Below are 22,273 nucleotides of genomic sequence, written 5' to 3' on the forward strand. Positions count from 1 at the left end.
AGACACCCCTCACCCCCATCCAAAGTACACAGTGCATGATTCCATTTACATAAATTTTACAAAATGAAAACTATAGTGATACAAAGCAGATCAGTAGCTGCCTGGGGGCTGGTGTGAGAAGGGGTAGAAAGGAGAAATTACAAAGGGGCATGGGGAAACTTTCGGGTGCGATGGATGTTCGTTGCTTTTGTTGCAGAGCAGTTTCAAGGTATAAACTTAAGTCAAAACTTAGCAAATTGTATACTTTAAATAAGTGCATGTATATGTCAATTACTCCTCAATAAAGGTATTTTTTTTAAGTAAAATAATGTCAGGCCATATGCTGAAAACTGTGGACTATTTACCTCTGGCAGGTAATTTTTTTATTTATTTATGGCTATGTTGGGTCTTTGCTTCTGTGAAAGGTCTTTCTCTAGTTGTGGCAAGCAGGGGCCACTCTTCATCGCGGTGCATGGGCCTCTCACTATTGCCGCCTCTCTTGTTGCGGAGCACAGGCTCCAGACGCGCAGGCTCAGTAGTTATGGCTCACGGGCCTAGCTGCTCCGCGGCATGTGGGATCTTCCCAGACCAGGGCTCAAACCTGTGTCTCCTGCATTAAGCAGGCAGATTCTCAACCACTGTGCCACCAGGGAAGCCCCGGGAGGGTAATTTTTAATAGAAAAAATGATATAATAACAATAACTTTAAAATAAAATGAGCTGTGGTTATCACAACTCATATACTGGGGAGGAGGAAGAGATGATTTGAACCAGTGACAGAGTTGACAGGTGTTTTACAAAACCAGATGCAAAGAAGCCTCAATGAATTAACCTAAGGAAGAAGAGAAGTGAGGGCATATTTAAAAACCAAAGCCAAGAATCAAAATATGCCAAGCCAAGTACATATGAGGACAGGTGCAGAGCAAATTCAGAGGCAGGAATCTGGTAGCAAAGGCAAATTATGATGCAACAGATGAACAGATTGACAGAGACAAACTAAAGAGCACAGTCCAAGTATATAAAGCAAATCATTCCTGGAATGTATAAACAAACTATGGTTTAAGGCTGACTTTAAGAACAGAAAGCAGGCAAAAACAGGTGAAGCTAGAGAGTGGTGAGAGTCAAGTACACTGCAGAATAAACAAAAGCAGCAAAGCTATGCACAAGAATAGGAGCTCACACAAAATTCTTCTCAAAGTAAGGCTGGATGCTCCATTTGGCTTTTATTCCTGGTGGCTCAATGAGAAATGGCCCTAATTCTAACAAAACACCATTAATAGTTTCTGAAATCTTAACTTCTCCCAGAAGTGAAGATATTTTAGTTTTAACTTGAACTGTCTATAAATTCACTTTCATAATGTACAATAAAAAGCTCCTTGAGAGCAGAGATTGTCCTGTTCAGCCTTTTATTTACTAACAGGAGTTCAGTATTTTCTACACATCAGATGCTCAAATAATGATGGTTAAAAGTATTGAAAAAGAAAACCATTAAAATATATACATATTATTTTTATTGAAATCTCCATTATCTACTTTCTGAATTACCACTTAATAATATTCCTAGACCAGTCTCCTTCCATTACACAGGCCCTCCCTATGTTCTTTACCACTGCCAACAGAGTATGTGATCCCTAAATACAAAACTAGTAAAAATAAATAAATAAACACTCATGAAATCAAAAGCCACATATATAAAGTTTTTAGAATTAGTCATACTCAGCTTCCAATTCTTGGTAAGAAATTAAGCCAGGCTCTCTTTCTCTGAAGATGTTCTACAGGTGAGAGAGGGTGGACATGAGAAACAAATATAAAAGCTGTGGGGAAAAAATGCCTGGGGAAAAAAAGCTGACTTGTCTGGACAGAGGGAGGGCAGAGTAGCAAACCAGTTAAAGAGGATAGGGCATACAACTTAGGGGTTGGATGACAGAAAGCTTTTCAGAAATGTTCTTTGTCTCCACAGAGGCAAAAAAACCAACTGTTCTGAGGTAATGTCAGAGCAGCACCCCAATCTTTAAACTTCCATGGGAGTCTTGTTCTCAAATAAAGAGCAACTCTGATGTAGCTACTGGGAAGTGCCCTGAGGGATATGGTTACTTGGTGGATACCGAAAAGGGAAGCCTAGGATTAACATCATAGGCTCTCTGCCCTGAGGTTCTTCTTCCTTTCTCCGGACCTTACCATTCCTCCCAAACATATTACCATCAAAATTAATGTGGCTGATAATCCCAATGGAACATATGTTCATGAAAGAAAAATAATAATCCAGCAGTGGAGAAGTATAAGGATTATAAAAATCTTTCTGAAGATTAAAAAAAAGACAAAAGAACTGAATAATATACATTAAAAAGAACCAGATTAATGAACCAGACAGAATATAAATTTTAAATGACCATAATACATATCCTCAGAAATAAGAGAGTGGACACTGGCAACATGAAGCAGAATAACAGTTTTTTAAAAGAAACAATTTGAAATAATGTGTATAGAAAATACAGTTAAAATAAAAATATTAAGAGATGGGTGAATGGATTAAAAGATATGGTTCTAAAATGTTTTAGTGAGCTAGAATTATTAGGCGAAGAAATGCTCCTGGAATATATGAAGAAGGGATAAGATTTTTTTTTTTAAAGATACAGAGATATGAGAGAAAGAAGTATCAACATTCATAAAAATTAAAGACAAAAAAGACATATACACTAAACAGATTCAAAGAAACATCTGAATGACTGAGACTTTTCAAGAATTAAAGAAAAAAAAGTCAAACTGAACAGACTGTGAATGCCAAAGAGAACAGAAAATAAATAAAACATACATACACAACACCTTGATACATTATAATGAAATTTAAGAAAATCAAAGACAAAGGAAAGGGCTTCCCTGGTGGCACAGTGGTTGAGAATCCGCCTGCTGATGCAGGGGACACGGGTTCGTGTCCCGGTCCGGGAAGTTCCCACATGCCGTGGAGCAGCTGGGCCCGTGAGCCATGGCCGCTGAGCCTGGGCGTCCGGAGCCTGTGCTCCGCAATGGGAGAGGCCACAACAGTGAGAGGCCTGCATACCACACACACACACACACACACACACACACACACACACACACAAAGGAAAATTCTAAAAGCTTCTAACAAGAAAGAATAGATCACCTATAAAGGAATAAGATCAGAATGACCTCAGACACCTCATCAGCCACACAAGATTTAAGAGTAAGTAATTCTTAAAACTACTGGTTGGAGCTATTTTAAAGTGTTGATGGAAAAAACTTTAAACCAAAAAGTTTATATCCAAATAAACTAGCATCAAAAGTAAAGATATTTTCGGGCTTCCCTGGTGGCGCAGTGGTTGAGAATCCGCCTGCCGATGCAGGAGACACGGGTTCGTGCCCCGGTCCGGGAAGATCCCACATGCCGCGGAGCAGCTGGGTCCGTGAGCCATGGCCGCTAGGCCTGCGCGTCCGGAGCCTGTGCTCCGCAAAGGGAGAGGCCACAACAGTGAGAGGCCCGCATACCGCAAAAAAAAAAAAAAAAAAAAAAAAAAAAAAAAAAAAAAAAAAAAAGTAAAGATATTTTAAGCACAAAAAGTCTCAGAAGATTTGCCACATAAAGGCTCTCTCTGAAAATATGCATTATGGGAACTATTCCCAATAAGAATGATATTGTGAGATTAAGTAAAACAATATTATCTTTAAAAATGAGCAAAAAGATAACCAAAATGATCCAGAACTAAAAATCTAGAGCAGCTCTATACAACAGAACTTTCTGAAATAACTCAAATGTTCTATACTTGTTGCCCAATATGGTAGCTACTGGTCACATATGGCTATTGTGCGTATGAAATGTAACTAGAGTGACCGAATTTTAAACATAAATTTTATTTAAGTTTAAAATTAAAAGTCTCTATGACTAGTGGCTACCATATTAGCACAGATCTAGAGTAGGAATCAGCAAATTTTCTCTTTAAGGCCCAGATGGTGAATATTTTAGACTTGTGGCAATGTGGCCTCTGTTGCAACTCTTTGCAACATGCAAACAGTTTTATGTCACTGTTTCACAGAAGCAGTCACAGATAACAAATAAGTAAATGGCAAGGCTGTATTCCAATAAAACTTTACTCAGGAACAGTCAGAAGTATTTCATTTAAAATACAAACAAGAAAGAATGCTCACTGAGGTAGTCTAACATACTACTGGAAGACTTGGTTAATATAATCAACAGAGGGGAAAAAAAGCATAAGGATTAGAAGAGATAAAGCAGACAGTATAGACAATTTATTACAGTAAATGAGTTTAGAAAGACTGCCAGATACAAAATCAACAGCATTGCTCTACACCGGAACAGTCAACTGGAAAATATACTTGAAAATAAGGTACCATTCACAACAGCTATTAAAACTATGAAATATCTACGAATAAACCTGAAGACAAGGTACAGAACATTAATGAGATACAAAATTACTTCATTAAAAAGTCTAAATGAATGGAGAACTATACCAACATTTATGGGTAGTTCCTAAAGACTAAACTATAAATCCAAGGCAATTCCAATACAAATTGGAGTTTTAATTTTTAAGGAATTTTACAAACTCTAAATTGCCTAACAACAGTTTAATCAAGTTTGTAAGAGAGGTGTAAAATAAAGGACTCAGCTTACTAGATAGTAAGATTTACTACTAAGCCATAATAATTTTAAAAACTGTAATAAAATGAGAGATTAGCAGCAGATTCATGAATATATGGGAACTTGACATGATAAAGACGACCCACAAATCAGGAGGTAAAGCACACACTGTCTATAGTTGGTACTGGGAGAACTGGTCCATTTTAAGAAAAATAATGTTGGATCCCTACCTCACAACATATATAAAGAGTGAATTCAAGGTGGACTAAAGACCTATATATAAAAAGTATTGGGTTTCCCTGGTGGCGCAGTGGTTGAGAGTCCGCCTGCCGATGCAGGGGACACAGGGTCGTGCCCCGGTCCGGGAGAATCCCACATGTCACGGAGCGGCTAGGCCCATGAGCCATGGCCGCTGAGCCTGAGCGTCCAGAGCCTGTGCTCCACAACGAGAGAGGCCACAGTGGTGAGAGGCCCACGTACCGCAAGGAAAAAAAAGTATTATATATCTAATAGAAGATAGGAGAATATCTTGGTAGCCTCAGGGTGGTGAAGAGCTTCTTAAACAAGACCTCCTAAGCACAAACCATATAGGAATAACTGATTTGACTATATTAAAGAGAGAGAATTTATGCTCTATAAAGGACACTATATTATAGTCAACTTTAAGTTACAATAACAAATTAGCTCTCAAATACTGCTAATTAAGTTTCTCTCTAGATTATTGTTCCACCAAGGGGACAGTTCAGTTTGGCAAGACAGCTCTCTGTTCCATATGGTCATTCAGAAACCCAAGCTCTTTCCAGCTATCACAAGAGTATAGAGAAAGTTGGGTCATGATCTGAAATAATAAACCTATACATATTCCAACTTATGACAAGGTAGAAAAGAAGTCCATATTGAGGTAAGAGTGCACATAATAGTTTTGTCCATGTTTGATTGGCAAAATTAGTCATGTGGTCTCAATTAGCTAATGATAAAGTAGAAAACACAACCCCCAACTGAGCAGCTATGTGCCCAGCTTAAACTCTGTCACTGCATTAGGGAAGAATAGATTTATGTGTATTATTAGCAATCCTCACCATAGGGACCACAAAAAAAAGTAACAGACTGAGAGATTTTCAATGTCTAAAACCAACAACGGATTACTATCCAAATTACATACCATAAAGAAAGATAGGAAATACAACAGAAAGGAGGGTAGTGGATATGAATGAGCAATTTACAGAAAAGAAGAAATGCCTAATAATTAACAATCAATGAAGTGCAAAGTAAAACAATGAAGAATGGGAAAAATTATTAAGTGTTAACAAGATGAAGAAATAGAGATCACCAATGGAATGCAAATTGGTATAGTCATTCCAGAAAGCAATTTGCCAGTACTTAGTGAAATAATGTATCTATATACTCTCTGATCCAGAAATCCAAAGAAACCCTCTGGTTTCTATTTGGCTTTTACTGGGACATGTACAAGAATGTTTTTTATAGTGCTTTGATAGGGAACTGAGGATAACTTAAATGTTTATCTCTGGGGGAATGGGATAAAATATGGTGCATGTAATATGCTATAGTTAGAATCAACTAGGTATATACAATATAATGTAGTATTAATTGAAAAAAATGAGATCTATAATACAGTGAAGTTCATATATATATAAAATATACATACTCGGGAGCTCCCTGGTGGTCTAGTGGTTAGGATTCTGGGCTTTCACTGTCGTGGCCTGAGCTAAATCCCTGGTCAGGGAACTGAGGGCGTGGCCAAAAAAAAAATGCACTCAAAACAACACAATACAAAAGCATACACACATATTCAAGCATATATATCAAACATATCACAGTATGTTTAAAAGGGAATGGGAGAGGGGATGAAGAGGAAAACTGATAAATAAAATAAGAGTCTTGTACAGGCTGATAATGTGAGTGTGCCCTGAAATGAGAAGTATGACTAACAATTCTGACTGTTTAAAAAAAATCACATTACTACATGCTTAACAGTTCTTTCCTTCTCAGACATGTCACAGTTCCAGAAAGACATACACACACGTGCACCAACAACACAAAGATGAAAATGTCATGAAGGGTGCTGTTCTGAAATAACAATGTTATCTGTTTCATGTGACAATTTCCCTGTGATGACAAGACACAGCAAAGGGAGAAGCATAAAAGTTGTGTAAAAAAGAGGGTAATTCTGGACTGCTCATAAGGAAAAGAACACAGTTCTTTAATATCCACATATAGTGACAGATACAGATTAAAGGAAAAAAAAAACTCAGAACATGATTCTCAATATCTTACGTTGCACAGTCAAAAAGAGTGGTAGAAAAACATTTTATAAGATTTAGTAAAAACATTCATTATAATAACACCTCTTCCAATTATTGTTTAATTCACCAATAAAAGGAAAACTACATTTTACTCCACTTACTTCCCAAAGGAACATCATTAACCATGTTGATAATAACCAGCACACTTAAAATCAATAGTTGATGGTCTTGTAATCCTCCCCACACAGGCCAAATTTTAATGAAATACATTCGGTAATGTATTTTTTTTCAAAAGACAAGCAACAGTTTGGCACCTAATATATAATCATAATGACAAAGTCAGGTGTGCAGTAAACTCCGGTACAGACTTTATTAGAGTTCAGTTATAAATACACAATCTCTTGACATTGAAGATGTAGTTCTTACAGATAAAGCCCAAAGGCAGGAAATGAATCTCCTCCCACATGCTGCTTCTTATCTTTAAAGTAACCTCAAATTATTACTAAACTAATAAAGTAATTTTGTTTCAGAAAGTGATCTGATCTATTTTATTTTCAGCTTTTGATAAATCCAAGAATGAGATGGGGGATTATTGCTTTCTGTCTGACTACACACACTGAAACACAACATGAAAATAAAGGAAAAACTGTTTTCTAATGTTTTTTATGGTGAAGCTAGAATAGGCAATATCAAAGCCTGTCAGTGTATGAGAAAGATGTGTATGGTTTTAGAAAACAGAAAGCTAATTTTGTTATTTAACAGCAAATTTAGAAGTAAGGCTTTTATCATCTTCTAATTAGAAATTGTCAGTTAAAAATGATGACTAAAAAGGGTGGTGCAATGAGATTGTATAGAAACCAAATAAAACAATAATACTGTAAAAATATAATTATGGTTATTACTGCCTTCTTTATAGAACATTTTTCTAATATAATGGTTCTTAGCTAATGGCCACAACCCAAAACGAAGATCAGGATTCTATTAAAAAGTCACAAAAAAGCCAGGCTACCAAATATGAGTCTAATACAAAGTGCAATGGAGACAGCACAAGTAACTTTCAGATGACTAATGATTAATGATGACAGTTATTCTACACAAAGAAGATATTTTTATTGTAGCAATATAGCTACCATTTATTATACTTCTATTCTGTGCCACACACTGTACTAGGCACTTAAGGTACCTCTAATCCTTAAAATAAACGTTTAGATATTATAGAGATTTTCTTTAATGTGGAACTAAAACTAAAAAGATTAAACAATCTGCTCAAGATCTCAGAGCTAGGAAAGCAATGCAAAGTTTCTGGTTTAAGTTGGCAAATTAATACATGCTGCTCTCCAATAAAGATGTTAAAAAACAAAACAAAACATGCTACAGCCTCCTCCTCTTCCAAACCCTTAGAATGACAGAAAAGAAAACCATAATTATGCTGGAAAACAAGAAAGGGTGCTTTCAATAGACTGGAAACTTGAGGAAGATAGAAGACTAGAAACCAAACTGCCCAGAGGCTGAATGCTAGAAAAGATGGGAATGGTTCCAAGGGCACTACATGTTCTGAGGTAAGGGATACAAAGAGCAGAAGACGACAAAGATAAATTAACTTGGGTTTTTGCATTAGAAACAGCAATGCAGGTGATCCTTACATGCTGCCTTTCTTGGAAAAGGTAAATAAAAAGATTCATTTCTGCCCTTAATTGAGAATAGTGAACGTAGGAGCTTGAGTTAGCCTGGTGAAATTTTTATAATACCAAGGATAAAGAGAAAAATCCTAACACCTAAGAAGGAAGCTGGGAGTGAAAATTACTTACAAAGAATCAGACTGGTATCAGGTGTCTTCATTTGGAAATAGTGGATATAAAAGGAAAACAAAGTGTTATTTGAAAGTTCTGAAGGAAACTAATTTTGAACTTGGAATTCTGTATGTAGCCAAACTATCTTTTAAGAGTGAAGGCAGGGCTTCCCTGGTGGCGCAGTGGTTGAGAATCCGCCTGCCGATGCAGGAGACACGGGTTCGTGCCCTGGTCCGGGAAGATCCCACGTGCCGCGGAGCGGCTGGGCCCGTGAGCCGTGGCCGCTGAGCCTGAGCGTCCGGAGCCTGTGCTCCGCAACGGGAGAGGCCACAGCGGTGAGAGGCCCGCGTACCGCAAAAAAAAAAAAAAAAAAAGAGTGAAGGCAAAATAAAGACATCTGGAGATCTGCAAGGATTCAAAGATTATCACCCACAGATACTCTCTAAAAGAATTACTTGGTGCTGGGAAAACTGGACAGCTACATGTAAAAGTATGAAATTAGAACACTCCCTAACACCACACACAAAAATAAACTCAAAATGGGTTAAAGACCTAAATGTAAGGCCAGACACTATCAAACTCTTAGAGGAAAACATAGGCAGAACACTCTATGACATAAATCACAGCAAGATCCTTTTTGACCCATTTCCTAGAGAAATGGAAATAAAAACAAAAATAAACAAATGGGACCTAATGAAACTTAAAAGCTTTTGCACAGCAAAGTATACCATAAACAAGACGAAAAGACAACCCTCAGAATGGGAGAAAATATTTGCAAATGAAGCAACTGACAAAGGATTAATATCCAAAATTTATAAGCAACTCATGCAGCTCAATAACAAAAAAACAAACAACCCAATCCAAAAATGGGCAGAAGAACTAAATAGACATTTCTCCAAAGAAGATATACAGATTGCCAACAAACACATGAAAGAATGCTCAACATCATTAATCATTAGAGAAATGCAAATCCCAAACTACAATGAGATATCATCTCACACCGGTCAGATTGGCCATCATCAAAAACTCTAGAAACAATAAATGCTGGAGAGGGTGTGGAGAAAAGGGAACACTCTTAAACTGCTGGTGGGAAGGTAAAATGATACAGCCACTATGGAGAACAGTACGGAGGTTCCTTAAAAAACTACAAATAGAACTACCATATGACCCAGCAATCCCACTACTGGGCATATACCCTGAGAAAACCATAATTCAAAAAGAGTCATGTACCAAAATGTTCATTGCAGCTCTGTTTACGATAGCCAGGACATGGAAGCAACCTAAGTGTCCATCAACAGATGAATGGATAAAGAAGATGTGGCACATATATACAATGGAATATTACTCAGCCATAAAAAGTAATGAAACTGAGTTATTTGTAATGAGGTGGATAGATCTTAATGAGGTGGATAGATCTGGAGTCTGTCATACAGAGTGAAGTAAGTCAGAAGGAGAAAAACAAATACCGTATGCTAACACATATATATGGACTCTAAGAAAAAAAATGTCATGAAGAGATTAGTGGTAGGACGGGAATAAAACACCGACCTACTAGAGCATGGACTTGAGGATATGGGGAGGGGGAAGGGTAAGCTGTGACAAAGTGAGAGAGTGGCAGGGACATATATACACTACCAAATGTAAATTAGGTAGCTAGTGGGAAGCTGCCGCATAGCACAGGGAGATCACCTCTGTGCTTTGTGACCACCTAGAGGAGTGGGATAGGGAGGGTGGGAGAGAGGGTGATGCAAGAGGGAAGAGATATGGGAACATATGTATAACTGATTCACTTTGTTGTAAAGGAGAAACTAACACACTATTGTAAAACAGTTATATTCCAATAAAGATGTTAAAAAAAATTACTTGAGAAAATAATAATGGAAGTACAAACAAAGAAGCAGGATGCAGAAATCAACAATGCATGTACTGTTAAAAAAATACATGCAACTAAAATCTCAAATGTAATCAACATAAGGTAACAGTGAAAGAGGAAAAAAGAGAAAAATGGAAGGAAGTAAAAAAATTCTGGGCTTCCCTGGTGGCACAGTGGTTAAGAATCTGCCTGCCAATGCAGGGGACACAGGTTCGAGCCCTGGTCTGGGAAGATCCCACATGCTGCGGACCAACTAAGCCCGTGCGCTACAACTACTGAGCCTGTGCTCTAGAGCCTGCGTGCCACAACTACTGAAGCCCGTGTGCCTAGAGCCCATGCTCCCCAACAAGAGAAGCCACCGCAATGAGAAGCCCACACACCGCAATGAAGAGTAGCTCCCGCTTGCCGCAACTAGAGAAAGCCTGTGCATAGCAATGAAGACTCAATGCAGCCAAAAATAAAATAAATTAAATAAATTAAAAACAAATTGCTGGGCTTCCCTGGTGGCGCAGTGGTTGAGAGTTCGCCTGCCAATGCAGGGGACATGGGTTCGTGCCCCGGTCCGGGAAGATCCCACATGCCGCGGAGCAGTTGGGCCCCTGAGCCATGGCCGCTGAGCCTGTGCTTCGCAAGGGGAGAGGCCACAACAGTGAGAGGCCTGTGTACCACAAAAATAAACACAAAAAAACACAAATTGCTAAGGTTCTTGACTTGTCCAAGAGAAGATGTGAATATTCTATTCTAAACACCGTTAGAATAATTTAAGTTTAATTATTGTGCTGAAATTTTAAGGGTAAACATTAAAATAACAGAATGTAAAGCTCCCAAAGAGAAGGGTAAAATGGAACAACCACCATCACCGCAGCAACAAAAACTTAATCCAACAAACAGAAGAAAAAACAAGAAATATATAAGATTAATAAGAAAGCATGGTAAACAGATATAAAATGACAGAAGTAACTCCAAACATCATAATCACCTATTTAAAAGACAGGAACAAAACACAGCTATATCCAAGAGATTTAAAAAAAGGTAACGAATGAATGGATGAATTCAGTAAAGCTGAAAATAAAGAGATGAAGAGAGACACAGCATGAACACCCTAAAAAAAACAACAGCAAAATTAATTTAAAGAAATCTTAAGTCAAGGCAAAAACAGAACAACCCATGGAGATATTAATGAATCTTTACATAATTAACATAGTTCCAAACATATAAAAATAAAATGTATTTAAAAAGAGAAATCAACAAACTGTAACCATAGTGGAAAACTACCATACCATACTCAGAGAAAAATCAAATAGATGCCAAGTGAGAAAGGGTATAGACTTGAACAATGCAGTTAAGTTTGGACAGAGAATGTAAACTCATTCCCAGGCCAGAGAGATGCAGCCTGTAGTAATCAACAGGGACTGGTAGAAACTATAGCTAACCAAAGAGTACAAGTCCCACCTAAAGGTAGTCACATTTAAAAAATTTTAAAGACTGTCATGACAGACAGTCAACTTGCTTGTGTCTATTAAATAAATCAATGCACAAATATACATACAAACATGAATATATATTCATATATATGTACATAATGTTTATTATAGTACAAGTATGTGTAGTACTTCAAACAAAACAGAAAAAATTTTCATTTCAAATATACATGGACCAGTCACAAAATCTGCATTGAGCCATTAAGAAAATGTCAAGAAATTACAAAGAGCAGAAGTCACATGGACCATGTTCACAGGCAAAATGCACTAGGATTAATAATAGCAAATGGGAAGGAAAAGACCAGATACCTGGAAATTAAAAACACAATTCTAAATGATTCCTTCATTAAAAAAAGAGAATCAAAACAAAAATTATGAACTACTTTAAAAAATATATACCATGAGGTAGGCAAATAACAAAGCCTATGGCATGCAAAGCAGGACTATGGAAAAATTTACAGCCATTAATAAATTTCTTAGGAAACAAAAAAGATGTTCAATTGAAGAATGTAATAGAGAACAGACTAAGAACAAAGAAAGAGTATATGGAAATAACAGAGAACAAAGTAATAAAATAGAAAACTAAAAGATAGTTGGATGACCAATAATCAAAAAGCTAATGCTTTGAAAAGGTAATATAATAGGTAAACTTTTGCCAGGTACGATCAAGAAAAAAGGAGAGAAATAGCAAATAAACAACATCAGGGGAAAAAAAGAGACATAATTACAAATGCAGAAGAGATTTTTAGAAAGCATTTTAACTATTATTAAAATGCTCTAAAAATATAATTTGAATCCCTAGAAAAATGAATGACTACTTAGGAAAATACAAATAACCAAAATTAGCTGAAAATGTAGCAACTGGAACAGATTTTAAAAAGGAAGAAATTGTAATAGTCAAGGACCAAATGCAAAATATCACTGTGCATTTTGAAATATTTTAAAGGAACATATTTTCTCTGTCAAATGTTCTAAAGCAGAGGCTCTAAGATGTTTTGGTCTCAGGAAACTTTTACACTCAAAATTATTTAGGACCCAAAGAGCTTTTGTTTATATGAGTTATATGTATCAATATTTACCACATTAGAAAGTAAAACAGAAAATTTTAAATACTTATTAATTCATTGAAAAACAGCAATAAACTCATTTCATACTAACTACAGTCTTATGAAAAAAAACTGTACTTTCCCAAAAAAATTTAGTAAGAAGAGTCGCGGTGTTTTATATTTTTACAAGTCTATTTAGCAGAAGATTGTTGGGTTTTCTCATACTGCTCTGTGCTCAATTTGCTGCAATTCACATGTACTGCAGTATCTAGGAAACTCCACTGTACATCTGTAAGAAAATGAGAGTAAAAAAGGCAAATGTCTTAGTATTGTGATGAAAATAGTTTTGACTTTGTAGACATCATGAAAGGATCTTGAGGACATCTAGGGGCCTCCATATTACAACTGGAGAGCCACTGCTCTAGAAAAGAAAAAAAGATGGAAAGCTACACAAACACCAGGTAAGAACAGAACAAGAAAACTAGGTCAGTGTGACTTAAGTGCAAATACTTACGTTGTAACATACACAAAAATTAACTAAAAATGTGTCAAAGACCTGTACCTAAGAGTAGAGACTCTTGGAAGAAAACTGGGGAAAAGCTTCATGACACTGGATTTGGAAATGATTTACTGGATATGACACCAAAAGCACGGACAACAAAAGAAAATGTGATAAACTGGGCTTCAACAAAATTAAAAATTTTTGTGTATCAAAGGACACTATCAACAGAGTGAGAAAGCAACCCATGGAATAGAAGAAAATATTCACAAGTTATATATCTGATAAGGGATTGATAACCAGAATAAACTCCTACAACTTAACAAAAAAAAACCCTGAACTACCCAATTTAACTTGACTTGAACAGACATTTCTTTAAAATAGATCTAAAAATGATTGATAGGGCTTCCCTGGTGGCGCAGTGGTTCAGAGTCCGCTTGCCGATACAGGGGACACGGGTTCGTGCCCGGTCCAGGAAGATCCCACATGCCGCGGAGCGGCTGGGCCCGTGAGCCACGGCCGCTGAGCCTGCGCGTCCGGAGCCTGTGCTCCACAACGGGAGAGGCCTGCATACCGCAAAAAAAAATAATAATAATAATCCCAAAACAGATTATGATGCTAGAGTAATTGAAATAAAATGGCATTGGAGCAGGATTAGAGAAAGAAATCAATGGAACAGAATAAACAGTCCAGGGCAAGAGACCTGCATATTTATGGGAATTTAATACATAATAAATGAATCATTTTATATCAGTGGGGAAGGCACATAATGCTAGTTCTCATCCTATCATACTCAATACCACTCTTTTATAGGAAGTCTTTGTAAATACTCCTTATCCATACTGAAAGAAAATGAATAGATAATATAAACGTCTACACACAATTCTTAAAAGTTATACATACACACCCATTTCTTCTTTCTAATCCAGTTTTGGATACACACATACATCCTTACAGAACTAAAAAAAAAAAGGGAAATTAATTTATAGGAGAATAATATATACTGTATTTCAATATATAAATGCATAACTACATTAGAAGACAGTAAGTTGTCAAATGCTTCTAACAGGCAGAATCACTGTAATCACCATTAGTGCTACAGATACAAATGCTGACTGTAGAACTGGTGACTCAAATACCACAAGTGACACTGGGGACAGTGACCTGATTTTCTTAAATGGCAAACTCCTGGTAAAGTTCTCAACAGAATAGGATACAATCTTCACTTAATCTATAAGACAGTGAAAAATAGGGGAAAATTTAGCCACATAAAAATAATACTTTTTAAAAGTATTTAAAGTTTTATTTTATTTTTGGGAATTCCCTGGTGGTCCAGTGGTTAGGACTCCATGCTTCCACTGCAGGGGGCCCAGGTTCAATCCCTGGTCAGGGAATTAGGATCCCACAAGCCATGTGGTGCAGCCAAAACAAAAAACAAAACAAAACGAAACTTTTATTTAATAAAAATAGAATGTGCAGGGACTTCCCTGGCGGTCCAGTGGTTAAGACTCTGTGCTTCCAATGCAGGGGATGCGGGTTCAATCCCTGATTAGGGAACTATGATCCCACATACTGAGCAGTGAGGGCCAACCCCCACCCCCCAACCAAAAAAATAAAAAAGGAACGTGCAAAACATATGTTGTGTTTATGTGTGAAAAGAGCTTAGGCCCAAGGCTCATAAAATTATAGCTTTTCATCTGTACACATGTTCAGAGGGATTTCACCTATATGAATGGGGGTAATGAGAGCAAGAATATTTATAATTCCTGGCCCACATCAAATTGTTGTCAATATACTCTCTCAATAACTGTGATAAGTAAAAGCCACTCCATAAGTTTCTTAATGCCTCTCTTGAAGTGCCGAAAACCCCTGGAATAAGACTGTTCAAAAAAAACCTGAACAACTAGATATCCATTTTTTTGAAAATTAATAGACCCATTTCCTCAAAATATTCCTAAATCACTGGAAGGCAGAGTTGTGTAATTTCACATGATAAAAACTACATTTCAACATAAGCTTGTGTTCCTTTTCCAACTAGTAAACAAGTTGACTCTAAAGTCTCTAGCTCTGCCAATTCCTCAACTAACCCTTTTTCCATTGCTCTCTCAAACTTTTAACTCTATTACAAACAAACTGCCTCTCAGAGGCAGTACATTATCATGTTTAAAAGCATGGACTTTGGTAACAGGCAGATCTTGTGGGGTCAAAAACTAGATCTAGGACTTCCCTGGTGGCGTAGTGGTTGAGAGTCCGCCTGCCGATGCAGAGGACACAGGTTCGTGCCCCAGTCCAGGAAGATCCCACATGCCACGGAGCGGCTAGGCCCACGAGCCATGGCCTCTGAACCTGTGCGTCCGGAGCCTGAGCTCCGCAACGGGAGAGGCCACAACAGTGAGACGCCTGTATACCGCAAAAAGCAAACAAAAACAAACAAACAAACAAAAACTAGCTCTATTACCTAAGTACTCTGTATGTGATATAGGTTAATTAACTTCTTGACACCTCAGATTCCTTAGCATAAAATCTCCCCTTTTCCTTTAGCTTCTTCCATTTTAAACATGTACAAAACATCTTCATCCTAAGAAAACAAAAACAAAAAGGAAATTTCCACCAACTCTACCATTATTCCTTCTATCAACTCCGTCTCCTCTCTTCCTGGTCAAACTCTTTCAAAGTAAGACCATGAATTAAATCAAAGAAGTTAATGATCACATAACAGAACAATAAAAGCGATGGAAAGGGAGACTGAAGAACTAAGAAAATACACCAAGGACTAAAACAACACCACTAGAGCCAACAAATAAATTAGAAACAGCAAAAAAACAGAAAAGATGTAACTGAAATACTGACAAAGGTTTAAGATGATCATCTTTGATGCAGAGAAAAAGACAAAGATTGAGTAATTCCTCCAAATATCTGTTTAACTCTCATCTTAACAGACTCTACTTTTTCTTGGTCCTTGTCATCTTCTAAATTAACATGTAATGTACTAATCTGTTAGGTTAACTATTTATCACCTCTCCTCCTCCCACTAGAATGTAAGCTCCAGAAAGGAAGTGGCTTTGTTTTGTTTCACTGGCACAGAGCAGGGAATCACTAAATAGTTGAATGAACTAATGAATGCATGATGATATGGAAGACAAAGATGATCCTCCAAAAAGATAAAAGATAAAAAGCAAATGGATCAGAAAAGGTATTGACATGACAATAAATGTCTATGAAATGAAGGAATAGTTAAATATTTAGGTAAAAAACAATGTATTCCAGAAAAAGTTGAATCAAAATGATTTGCACCAAAACACACTGAACTTAAAGGATATAAAGAAAATACTCACCAGCTGTCCAAGCCAATAAAAAAGTCAGTCATCAAAAGTGGGATAAAATAACTGCAGTATTTTACTTCCACATAAAAATACTCAGTGCCAGGGAAAATAGCTACAGTCTACAAAGTTTTGAAATAAATTGTTATTCTAGAAATTCTACAACCATTCAGATAGATTATTTAGGTGACAAAAGCAAGAGGAAATCAATCATTCCTTAACAATTAAGAATTTAGGAAATAATGCCCCTATAAGCACATCTTGAATAACTATGGGACAATGAAATTAAGCCGAGGACCTCAGAAATGAAAAGCACCGGTAAAAGGACTAGTAGAGTGCACTGAATTAAATTAAATAAAAAAACAAGGAATACAAAATACAGGAATACAAAAATGATTTAACTTCAAAAATTAATGTAAACTCACATAGATGCTAAAAAAATTAAAATTTAAAATCATTTATGATAAAAATGCATAGTAAACTAGAAATAGTAGCTAAAATGTAAAGGGAACATCACATTTGAGAAATTTTATAAGCAATTTCCATTAAAGTCAGGAATGTAACAAAGTTTCTATTATTGCCTCTCTCTATATATTGTAGTTTTCAGACAACAACATATCATAATCACACCAAAAAATAAGAAATATGAGGTAAAAGAATTGAAAAGAGACAAAATTATCCTTATTTACAGACACCATGTCTCCAAAGGAAATCCAAAAGAATCATCAGGTAAACTATTAGAAATATATGGCACTAGAATTAAATCAACAATAACAAAAAAATCAGAAGCTTTTACACATAGTAGTAATAATAAATTAGAAAAAATCCCCTTATACGATAACAAGGGCTACACAGTACCTAGAAATAAATCCAACAAAAGGTGGGTGTGACCTTCATGGAAAAAACGATAAAACTGTACTAAAGGACATATAAAACACAGGAACAAATAAAGAAATATGCTATCTTTATACATGGAAAGAGTGAAACATTAAAATATCAATTCTCTTCTAAACTAATCCATAAATTCAATGCAATTCCAATAAAAATCCCTAGTTTTATTATGAAACTGAAGGTGACACTAAAACACACTTAAATGACTTAAGGCAATTTTAAAGAAAAAGATAGAGCACTACAGTAGAGAACAGACTGAACAGAACAGCAAGACAATGAATGACTTTGCAGATCAAAAATGAAGCTTTTGGTCTTTAAGAACAATGGGAAGTCAACAATGATTTTAAAACAAATAAGATGGGGCTTCCCTGGTGGCGCAGTGGTTGAGAGTCCGCCTGCCAATGCAGGGGACATGGGTTCATGCCCCGGTCAGGGAAGATCCCACATGCTGCGGAGTGGCTAGGCCTGTGAGCCATGGCCTCTGAGCCTGTGCGTCCGGAGCCTGAGCTCCGCAACGGGAGAGGCCACAACAGTGAGAGGCCCCCGTACCGCAAAAAAAAAAAAAAAAAACAAACAAGTAAGACGACTTTGTCAAAAGTGTGCAAAAAGGTATTGGAGAGGCTCAAGAGACAACCTGGGATGTCACTGAAAATGGTGGTATGGACCTAACAGAAATTCTCTTCTCCAAAACAGCATAAAAATATGGGCAAAAAAGGTCAGACTCAGCTTTTTTAGAACTCTGGAAATTAACCAAAGGCTTACAGTAGTCCAGGGAGCATTTATTCAAGAACAACTGAATCTTGGTAAGAACTCTGTGGTGTTTTAACTTGCCCTATTTCCATCATCCCCTCCCTAGTGCCATAGTAGCCTAAAAACAAGAGACCACAATCATAGTACAGTAGAAAAATCAGCAGTCTGGCAGCCATTGCAAAGGGCAGATGAAGTTCCTTAAAAACCTCATCCCACAGAATTATTGGACCTGTGTGGTGGTTCCCTGGAAGACACCACTCACAAGGCTGTCTTTATCTGACTTGACAGAGTTGAAGATGTAAAACAGCCTTTTCCCTGGGGGTATCTGTCAAAAACAAAGACAACTGTTGAACCTCAGGGTGGCCTGAGGCAGTGGGTAACAGTTTTAACAGTTGGGGAAAACAACCGGTTAACCAAAAAGCTTAAAAAGAAGAAAAGCAGAGGAATAGAATGTCCATATGGGCTTGAAATCACCAAAATATTCCTAGGGATCATGAAGATCACATGCATACACAGACCTCTGAGCATGATCAGGAAAGACCTAAGAAGGTCCTAAACTCTCAAGACAGATCTTGAGGACTGACATCAGGCTCTGCACAAGCAAGAAGTGATGGATAAGGCAAAGTTGTAAAATGCCTGGCTATGTATTGAAGGCATACCCCAACATGCACACAGAGTCTCTTGGCAGATTTGTGACTTATTAGTTACAGGTGTTTAAGGAAGTCTCTGTCAGCTCATTAGCTGACCACTAAGCTAACCAAGCAGACTTCAGTGGCCACACACAACAATGAATACAGACTTTAAGAATTAGTTCAGGGAATTCCCTGGAAGTCCAGTGGTTGAGACCTGGCACTTTCACTGCTGTGGGCCCAGATCAATCCCTGGCCCAGGAACTAAAATCCCACAAGCCACATGGTGTGTCCAAAAAAAACAAAACCCAAAACAAAAACTATTAGCTCAGAAAAGTCACTAAGCAAAAAATAACAACCAAAAAAACCCAGCAAAAACAACCAACCTTGAGAAGAGGGTAAGCTCTGATTTCCACAGTTGCCATTTCTATTATTTTAAATGTTCAGTTTTCAACCCCAATTTATGAGACTTACAGAGAAACAAGAAAGTACAGTCCACACACAGAATAAACACATTCAATGAACTAAAGGAAACTATCTAAAAAACTAAAGAAATGTATGAGAATATCTCACCAAATTGAGAATACCAATAAAAAGAATTTACAAAAAAAAAACTCAGGAGTTGAAAATACAACAATGTGCATTATATCTCAGACAAAGGAGATTTTTAAAAAATAATTCACCCATGTGTCAACATAAGTAAATCTGGCTAAACAGATTTAACCAGAAATTCACAAAGCAACTTTACATCTATGAGGGCACATGATTAATACCACCATTTCTTTCCTAGAAAAGAACAAAAATTCCTACTTCATCTCATCTTCATAATCTGGATGATCTCAGCCACTTCAATAATACTCTTAACCTATTGGCATAAGAAGAACAGAATCCTCTTGCTGTCGCTCCCACTCCTCACAAAATTCTATCATTTAATGCTGTCCTTTGCTCTCTTCTTGCATTTTCTTACATATCCATTTCACTCACGGATAGCAGGTTAAGGGATGAATTTTTAGCAAAGCTACACAATTACTTAAAATCTCTCACTGCTTATACTGTATTAGATATATTCAGTATCATGAATCTCTACAAATTCAGTTTAGTAGCATATGATAAAAGCGTAAAAAATTCTTAGCCATCATTAAAATAACCCAAATTTCCTGCCATTTTCACAAATAATGTGCTTTGTCATATCCATATAAAACTGTCATTTTATTCAAAGTATACCAGACTATCTCCAGAGAAATAGGAAATTATGGACTGATAACTGATGAAAAACTGCAACTGAAACACTTCCTTGATTCAGATGTAGTATAATGTTCAGAGAGATTAAAATTTTAACTTTTTTTTTTACCATTAGCAAGTCAAACAGGCTTCCAATGAAAAACAGATTCATTTTAGGAAAAACAGACTTATGAAGACTACTTTAGTTATTCAAGAAAGTGTTTTTATTTATTTTTTATTTGGCGGAACTATTTATTTATTGGCCATGCAGCATGTAGGATCTTAGTTCCCCGACCAGGAATCGAAAGCGCACCCCTTGCAATGGGAGCACAGAGTCTTAACCACTGAACTACCAGGGAAGTCCCAAGAAAGTGTTTTTAAAAGACTGGAGTTGAGACTTCCCTGGGGGTGCAGTCATTAAGAATCCGCCTGCCAATGCAGGGGACACAGGTTTGAGCCCTGGTCCAGAAGATCCCACGTGCTGCGGAGCAACTAAGCCCATAAGCTCATGAGCCATAACTACTGAGCCTGCATTCTAGAGCAAGCGAGCCACACTACTGAGCCCACACACCGCAACTACTGAAGCCCATGCACCTAGAGCCCATGCTCTGTCACAAGAGAAGCCACTGCAATGAGAAGCCCACACACCGCAACAAAGAGCAGCCCCTGTTCGCCGCAACTAGAGAAAGCCCACATGCAGCAACGAAGACCCAACTCAGCCAAAAAATAAATAAAAAAAAAAAATTAAAGACCTAACTGCTTCTATAAAAAAATAAATAAATAAAAAAGGCCAGAGTTAAAGTGGTGAAAGATTAAGAAATAGGAATAACCCTCCCAGACTGCAAACAATACCACAAAGCTACAATGATCAAAACAGTGTGTTACTGGCACAAACACAGACATATGGATCAACAGAACAGAATAGAGAGCTCAGAAATAAACCCACACACCTACAGTCAATTAATCTTCAACAAAGGAGGCAAGAATATAAAATGGGAAAAAGACAGTCTCTTCAGTAAACAGTGCTGGGAAAGTTGGACAGCTGCCTGTAAATCAATGAAGTTAGAACACACCCTCACACCATGCACAAAAATAAACTCGAAATGGCTTAAACACAAGATATGACACCATAAAGCTCCTAGAATAAATCATAAGCAAAACATTCTCTGACATAAATCATACCAATGTTTTCTTAGGTCAGTCTCCCAAGGCAATAGAAATAAAAACAAAAATAAACAAATTAATCAAACTTACAAGCTTTTGCACAGCAAAGGAAACCATATGCAAAATGGAAAGACAACCTACAGAATGGGAGAAAACATTTGCAAATGATGCAACCGACAAGGGCTTAATCTCCAAAATATATAAACAGTTCATACAACTCAACAACAAAACAAACAACCCAATTGAAAAATCAGCATAAGACCTAAATAGACATTTCTCCGAAGAAGACTTACAGATAGCCCTAGGCACATGAAAAGGTGCTCAACATCACTCAATATTAGAGAAATGCAAATCAAAACTACAATGAGGTACCACTTCATACCAGTCAGAATGGCCATCATTAAAAAATCTACAAATAACAAGTGCTGGAGAGGCTATGGAGAAAAGGGGACCCTCCTACTCTGTTGGTGGGAATGTAAGTTGGTACAGCCACTATGGAAAACAGTATGGAAGTTCTTCAGAAAACTAAAAATAGAACTACCATATGATCCAGCAATCCCACTCCTGGGCATATATATCTGGACCAAACTATAATTAGAAAAGATAAATGCATCCCTATGTTCATAGCAGCACTATCCACAAACAGCCAAATGTCCATCAACAGGTGAATGGATAAAGAAGATGTGGTACATATATAAAATGGAATGTTACTCAGCCATAAAAAAGAATGAATAATGCCATTTGCAGCAACACAG

General features: G+C 37.0%; 1 protein-coding gene and 1 non-coding gene across 11 annotated transcripts in view; one reads left to right on the forward strand and one right to left on the reverse strand.

The window, feature by feature from the left end:
• Window positions 1–22,273, reverse strand: part of NSRP1 (nuclear speckle splicing regulatory protein 1) — a 62,205-nt gene that overhangs the window by 31,219 nt on the left and 8,713 nt on the right. For 3 of the 10 annotated variants that reach the window (XM_067021611.1, XM_067021612.1, XM_067021613.1), the window contains one exon: window positions 14,451–14,502. The exons of 5 other annotated variants lie outside the window; for them this stretch is intronic. In XM_067021611.1, the coding sequence (XP_066877712.1) occupies window positions 14,451–14,502 (52 nt within the window). Of the gene's footprint in view, window positions 1–10,897; window positions 10,957–14,450; window positions 14,503–16,001; window positions 16,022–22,273 lie in introns of those variants that run through there. 2 more of the 10 variants (XM_067021618.1, XM_067021617.1) reach the window with 2 other exon arrangements.
• On the forward strand, window positions 14,865–14,937 carry TRNAW-CCA (transfer RNA tryptophan (anticodon CCA)). Its single transcript has one exon. It is a non-coding gene; the product is annotated as a tRNA-Trp (tRNA).

This window comes from Kogia breviceps, chromosome 19, assembly GCF_026419965.1.
Source record: "Kogia breviceps isolate mKogBre1 chromosome 19, mKogBre1 haplotype 1, whole genome shotgun sequence".
NCBI classification, from domain to species: domain Eukaryota; kingdom Metazoa; phylum Chordata; class Mammalia; order Artiodactyla; family Physeteridae; genus Kogia; species Kogia breviceps.